At 35.6% G+C, this 7,904-nt stretch overlaps 1 protein-coding gene across 1 annotated transcript in view; it reads left to right on the top strand.

Annotated features, from left to right (window-relative positions):
* The window catches only part of LOC106884069 (sodium- and chloride-dependent glycine transporter 1), a 228,219-nt gene that overhangs the window by 111,419 nt on the left and 108,896 nt on the right, over nucleotides 1-7,904 (top strand). Inside the window, exon 3 of the mRNA XM_014935287.2 lies at nucleotides 4,277-4,453. Coding sequence (XP_014790773.2) covers nucleotides 4,277-4,453 — 177 coding nt within the window. The remainder of the gene's footprint in view (nucleotides 1-4,276; nucleotides 4,454-7,904) is intronic.

Genomic DNA, 7,904 nt, shown 5'->3' with positions numbered 1-7,904 from the left:
GGAGGTTCGCGGTTTCGATTCCCCGACCGGGCGTTGTATGTGTTTATTGAGCGAAAACACCTAAGCTCCACGAGGCTCCAGCAGGCGGTGGTGGCGACCCCTGTTGTACTCTTTCGCCCCAACTTTCACTCCCTGTTTCTTGAGTAACGCTGCGATAGACTGGCGTCCCATCCAGCTTAGGAGTACACATACTCCATGGAAACCGGGCCCATGAGCCGGGCTCGGCTTTAAAAGGGCGCACAAATAAGAAAAAATATCTTTATTATTATTATTTTCTGTTTGATGTTTGCTTTGTATTTGTACAAGTTGACTCCAAGTCTCACCCAGAGATCTCAAGAGACAACACGTTAGACGTCCAAGTTGGTGTTGTGCCTAGGGTATCATATATTTGGTTTTGCACAAAGTATTGTTCCAGAGAAAGTCTGTCAACAGATAAGTATATTAAAAGTTTGTTTTAAAAGTAATTTGTTAGGATGGTAGTCTGATGTTAAGATGACAGTAAAAAGTGTTAGCTCTTATGTATATTTAAAACGTTTTTGAGATTACATAGACAACATTTCTCGCAGACTATCTGTTCTTGTAGATTCTGTGAGAGCGAGAGAGGCTTCACAGGTTCTCTTTGCGCACATTATAAGCTTTGATATTTCGTTATTAATTATCGTGCGAGACATTCTACACCCAAGTACCAATCGCAAAATCTTAGCCGTCCGCAGCATAGCAGCTTTCTCGAACTTGGTTGTTGGCTCTCCGAGTGCCCCTACGACTACTGCAATGACAGACACTTTCCTCATAATCCACATTATTCCTTGCTATGCGGGAAGCTTTAGCACATATCTTTTGCCTGATGGTTTCTATCATCATCATTATTATTATTATTATTATTATTATTATTATTATTATTATTATTATCATTATTATTATCACATATACGTGATAACACTTCCAATCAGTTAAGATCAGAAGCTATCAAAGCCACTGCTTGGTACTGGATCATCATCATCACTATCATCATCATCGTTGTCGTCGTCATCATCATCATTATTGTCATCGTCATCATCATCATCATCATCATCATTATTATTATTATTAATATTATTATTATTATTATTATTATTATTATCATTATTATTATTATTATTATTATTATTATTATTCTTATTATTATGTTATTGCTGTTTATATGGTCATATTCGATACAGTTCCGGATAAAAAAATTGATTTCCCATCTCTTGTTTTATGAAGAAAAACAATATATTTGCATTTTCTTTCGTTTTGTAAACAATGCAACTCTCGGAAGGTTCCTTTTTTTTTATCATGAGATGGAATAGTGCAATGTCTGCCTCAAGTATTTTCGTTATCTAAAAAAAAAATGTTTCCCATAAGTAGTATGAGCTACCAAGAATCTCTACAATGTCGATGGTGCCGTCAAAATATTTTGAAAACATAATGTTTAATATTCACAACTACAAAGGAAATAAATACTGTTATTATTACTGTTTTCCGAAAATATAGAACAAATATTTTGATTGTAACGAGTAAAAACAAATATGGATATTTCAAATAATGTTACTAGGAAGTGTAGCAAGAGTAATTTTATAACGATTTTTAATTAGTTAAAGGTGTTTGAATTCGGCTAGCTCCCGAGAAAGGAAAGAATGTAGGAAAGATACGTTACAAGTGACACTCTCTCTTTGACACACTGAGAAATGGATAAGGCTGTAACATCACTTTTTAATCGGAAGTGGAAGGGCTTCCATGTTTCTGACAGAACAGTTGAAGAAATACTGGTTGCATTTCCCTGGTGTTTAAAACTAAACGGCATGTAGAGTTCATTCACCACACTTCTCACGAACCTAACCATGCAGTACGTTTGTTGAAGCAACTGAAGTGTCATAGCCAAGAATGTTGGTACTGATGGTGGTTTTCAGAATATCATTGACTTTGTGGCAGAATAACAGCAGAGGATGGGTATAGAAGTGATTTTCAGTGGCATCTGGTTGAATGAAGTTGTGCATTCACATACAACTACTCATGGTTTTCTAATGACAAATATCCGATTCCAGAGCAAGGAAGCTATTGTGTAAGCCGAGCAAATTGCAATAAAAATAATGTCTCAGGAAATAAGACTCAGTTGCTCAGCATGTAAGATCAAAACCACATGAGAGCTGGAAAATTAGAAGATCACCAGCGTAGTTAGATTGTGTGCCGCCGGAGCCGACCTTACGTTCGCCGCCCCAGGCCTCCACAAAACTCATATTGCCTATAGCAGACCCAAAAGTGCCGTCCCTTCGACAATGCAACATGAAGCGGACCACTCCCCAACCACACATACACACACACACACACACCGTACCTACGCTAGTGCGTTGGATCAGTAACAACATTAGCTTCCTGAAAATGATAATTCCAGAGAACTATCAATCTCGGAGATTAGGGGAAAGCTAAAAATATTGCGTCCTTTACATTGCCATATGCTAATATGTTGGTTACTGGTAGCTCGTCCTTCTATTCTTTTCCCACCGCCTTTTGAAGAGATGCAAACAAAAGAGGATGAATTGGGTGGGGGATTTTTGCAGAACAAAAATGAAGAAAGACACATAAAACGTCTAAATTGAAGGGTTTTATTATAAAGGAAACCGATCACTTCTTGAACGGACGCATATGGCTCACACTAGCTCACAGTAGCTGGAAGTAACGACGTGATATATATTCTCCTTGATAGTTCCTGAAAAATCCTGACTGACTTCAAAAAAGCTAATGTACTGTTAACCGGTTCAGCATTGGTAGGGATGTAATCGATTCCTAAAAAGCATTTTTCATATAATAATAATGATAATAACTCGAATGTAGAGCCTAACAGAAACAATTTCCATTATAGTAGGCGCATTAGGTATGATATAAAAAATACATTCAAATGCGTAACACAAACATCACGACTTCAAAGTATATATAACATAGACAATAGTACTACTAGGCATTGCACACAACCTACAAAAAACATTTTCAATACAGTGAAAATAAGAGCACCACAGCAAATCACAGTACATACCCAAGGCACACAAATCTGCGCTCGGTAGTGCAGTGAAAGCACGTAATAAAACACTACTGAATAATAATAATGATGATAATAATAATAATAATAATAATAATAATAATAATAATAATAATAATAATAATAATAATAATGATGATAATAATAAAGATAACATTGTTTTGTCTTGGCCAAAAAAATCCGTCACAGCAAATATTCTGCAGATTTGCTTGTCAGTTCTTTGAACTTTACCAGTTGAGCGTGTCCTTTAGTGGCTGGCGATATGTGCGTCTCTGATCATGAGCAGAATTAGTGGGGAAGCATCATAGCTACGTGTTGAAAGGAATTCTTTAGGGTTCGGATAATTCACCTCTTGGATCATGGGTGTTTAGTTCATCCTTAAACAACCCTTATTCAGGGACCTTTTGAGCGAGATGGGCTACTCAATCTGAAGAAAATTCTAACTAGGCCCCACCTGCAAGGTCAAGTGCTGTTTATCTTGATATGAGAACACCATGTCGCGCATATATATTTGTGATGCGTGTGCCTAGTGTACTCTCATAAGACGTGTAGTCATGATGGGTATACTGGTCTTCGTACGTTTTACCCCACTGTCACTTTGATGGCATGCACGGCTCTCTCACTCAATAATAATAATAATAATAAAATACCCCAGTGTCACTTTGATGGCATGCACTGCTCTCTCACTCAGTAATAATAATAATAATAATAATAATAATAATAATAATAATAATAATAACATCCTCACTGTAGCCATCCTCATCAGGAAATGGATCGGCAATTTCTAGTAACAAACAGAAACAAAGATCAATAAAACTTAATGGAAAGAATATTTACATGGAATCAAGCAAATTACAACTATGTCGCAAGGCATTCACTACTGTATGGAGAACTATATTTAAAATGCCGTACGAATTGCCTTTTAAACCTGAACCATTGTTAGTAATACTATTACTGAAAGTACTTCCGTTGGTGGAGTTATCCTAGTTTGCAACCGTAACTTTCTACTCACAGAATCATGTCTATCAACCGATATCTTGCTTCGATTAGCAAGACCTATGCCTCTCATTCATTGACACATTGAAAATCACAAATAGCTGTTATTTTCCCTTGTGACCTTCTTTTCCCTTTCGATTTATCTGTCCCATACACTTTCGTCTTTCTATTTTTGCATATATCTGAAAAGATAGTAAAAGTTAAATCTATTTTCGTTTCTATTTGCAGGTGTCGGCTTTGCTATGGTCATCATCAGTTGGTTCATAATGCTTTATTATAACGTCATCATCAGTCACTCACTATACTACTTTTTTGCGTCAATGAAGAGTGAAGTCCCCTGGGCTTCCTGTAACAATTCATGGAATTCAGACAACTGTTTTTTGTATGACGAAAACCGCCATAACAGTAAGTTATTAATTTCAGTTCATTTAACATTTTAGAGCAACTTCCATTATGATGCGTATAATCATCATAGATAGATCTTGTCTATTATTTACTTTTCACATATTTACTATCGTTTTAATAAAAATGGCAACTGAATTATTGATACGAACGAAAGGTTGTGCATGTATATAGTTTCCGGAAACTTCCCATTCTTGTACTCCAAACCTGTTACATACCACCAGCTATAATCAATAACGAGTGATGACTTTCGTTTATAAATATATGTGCGTGTGTGTATGTGCGTGTACGTGTGCATGTGTGTGTGAGCACGCATCTATGTGCAAATGTATCTATACACACATACGCGCATATTAACATCTCTGCATCAACTTCTATTGAGAAGCTACTGGACAGTCATAAGCAAAGATAGAAAGTACTTTCCCGCAGTGGCAGCGAATCCAGAAGTACGAGTGGGACGCGTGCTTCTTAAGCACCGGTCATGTCTGAGCTTGTGATGTATACATACACACGCATACTCATTTATATATGCATGTATATATATATGTGTGTGTGTGTGTGTGTGCGTTTGTGAGTGTACGCGCGCATGTAAATTATTATTTAATATTTATTCATATTCCTCACTAGTATGTATGTGTATGTATGCATCACATAATAACAAAGGAGATTTTTTAATAAATATTTTTGCTTAACGTTTCGGGATTGATATTGCACATGAATAAATCTTTTCCTTTTCATAAATCGCCATTTTCCTGCTCAAGTAGAAGATATTTCGCAAAGTAATAGGGAAAATTTTGAATTATATTGAGACTTAATTTTTAAAATGTGGCATTATCAGACCAGTAAATATTTCAAATTTATATTAAATTTCATTTTGAACATTTTCAAATTTACATTTCATGATTTCATTTTATTTTCCATATTTATTTCCTTACATTTTATTCGTTTATTTATCAAAGTACTCTTCTCAGTTTTCTCAATCTAAGAAAGAAAAAGATTCCAAGAAGGATTTTTTTCTATAATTTAAATGCTTTCATTGCAAAGTAATTTTTTAAAATATCCAGTGCAGAAAATTGGATTGTGCTAGAGTCAATTTGACCATGAACAATTCAGATAATATAGTTACACACACAATAAAGAGACAATGCGTATTTTAAGAGCAAAATGCTCCATACACAATGACAATGTCTTGAGAGAAATTATCATACAGAATGCCGTGCAGATTTATAGAATTTGTTAATTTTCTTTAAATCTATGGGTTTCTATTCATTCGTAATTTCTGTTTTTTTCTCCATGGATTACCAAGAATAAAAATTTGAAAAAAAGTAAGAAATTAATTTAATGAGGAGAGACAGAGATAATTAAAATGTTGAGAACGTGTTTTGTGGATGAAATACTAATCTCCTGTAGCGCAAATATAGGACTCGGAAGAAAGTTAGGAAAAAGAGAAAATAAGAGCGAGGGACGGAAATGTCACCTCGGACATACTAGAAAGAAGAAGTAAAGGACAGGATTTCTGGGAAAACTTTCCTTTTAAGTTTATATCGAAGATCATGTTTTTAAATACGCTCATCACAAACACAAATTGTTCAACAGGAAAAGATCATTTCAATTGAGTTTGAACTGTTAATGTGCACGTTCACACTGCAAGAAATAACATAATTCGCACAGTGGTTTTACCAAGAGTGTATGTATGTGTCTCAAAGGAAGTTATTTTATGGTATTCTTTCATTTGAAGAAGCAAAGTTATCAATTCGACACATATGGGATCATATGATTGTTCGTTAATTTCCGTAAAATTGTTTTAATTTCTGTATGCTTTGAGGAGAGCAGAAATTGAAAGAGAGCATGAAATAAAAAGGCGACATTTGCTTTGAAGTGAGAGGAGAAAGTAAAAGAGAGGAGAAAGTGTAAGATGTTGTATGTGTATATGAAATGGACCTGTGAGAGAGAGAGAGAGAGAGAGAGAGAGAGAGAGAGAGAGTGCATGAGTGAGTGAGTGAGTGAGTGAGTGAAGGTGTGTGTTGTGATGTATGAAATTGTGCTGTGATGTTTTGCATTATCTTTCATATACACGTACATAAATAGGCGGAGGTAACGAATACGCACACCACCCGTTTTCGGCGTAACCGTAACCCTAAACACCGGGAGTGCGTATTCTTGACCTTCGCCCATAAATACATATGCATACATCTTTTTTGTGCGGGAGAGGGGAAGAGACAGACAGACAGACAGAGATGGATATCTTGAACACGAATGAAAACATCATGATTTTCAATGGGATCACCTACCATAAGGATGGCTTCTTCATTAGATGTGGGCTCATTAAAACAGCGTAAAATGTTATTTACTATAGTAACGAACGCACAAACACACACTCACACATACTCATAGAATTGATAATATTAAAAACAGGAAAACGGCCACACACGAAGTTCAAGCAAAACGGAATGTCAATATAGGTACAAAACATACTTTCTGTAGCATGGTCATGGTATAAAAAATGGTAAGTCACCAATTTATCAAAAGTTAGTATGCGTCACTAATGTGAGAAGGTACAGAAAGTCAACATTTATTTGGAACAAGTACTAAATCTGATAAAATTCACAATTGAATAAATGTCACAATGAAGAAAGTGAAAATCCAAGAAAATTCGAAAGGCATAATTCAATTTTTCATAGAAATGAACGCTGAAAAGGAAGATGCTATTTTTGAACCGTGTAACATTATAGGCTGTAGAATAAATACTGAGTAACGCAGTAAATAGGTTGTGCGACGTTGATCCTCACAGAGATGAAAAACACAAGACTGTTAAAAGAAGCATTATCTTGAAACTGGTTATAAGGATTGGAATAACATTTCTGTAATTATATTGAAAGAGCCGCTGAGTATTGTGCGAGTATTGTGAGATATGTTAAATCAACCAAATCTTCATGTTGGTAGTACTTGAAAGTGAATGCTGTTGTTTGTTTGAAATCCAGGCCGGAAGTAAATGTTGAATATCGGCGCGTTTCAAATTTGGTGGGCGCGTTGCATACATAAATTAAGACACATAGACAGACATGCGTGCATTAACGCACAATTTTGGCCTTTTTCTGTCCCTGTATGTGTCTGTCGCTGTTTTTTAGATGTGTGTGGGTATGTCAGTCGTCACAAAAATGTACGCAGACTGACAGACACATACACGGTCACACATATATACTTGTCAGTCGTCGGCACAACGTAGGTAAAGAACGTGCGAACACACTCATATAGAGAATGTGACGTCATTGTGGTGGTGATACAAAATGTTGTTTACGATAGGTGACTATAAGTAAAATGATAATGTCAAATTTTTGTAATGCAAATATGTGAATGAAAATATAGCTTAGTTGGTAGCCAAAAGCTTACTGAATCTTTTGATACCCCTTAAGTCAAAATCGGCAACTCAGTTTAGGAATGCATAAGGAACATA

The sequence above is a fragment of the Octopus bimaculoides genome, chromosome 7 (assembly GCF_001194135.2).
Source record: "Octopus bimaculoides isolate UCB-OBI-ISO-001 chromosome 7, ASM119413v2, whole genome shotgun sequence".
Taxonomy (NCBI): domain Eukaryota; kingdom Metazoa; phylum Mollusca; class Cephalopoda; order Octopoda; family Octopodidae; genus Octopus; species Octopus bimaculoides.
Note: the sequence above shows the minus strand (reverse complement) of the source record. Positions and strands in the feature narration are given on the sequence as shown.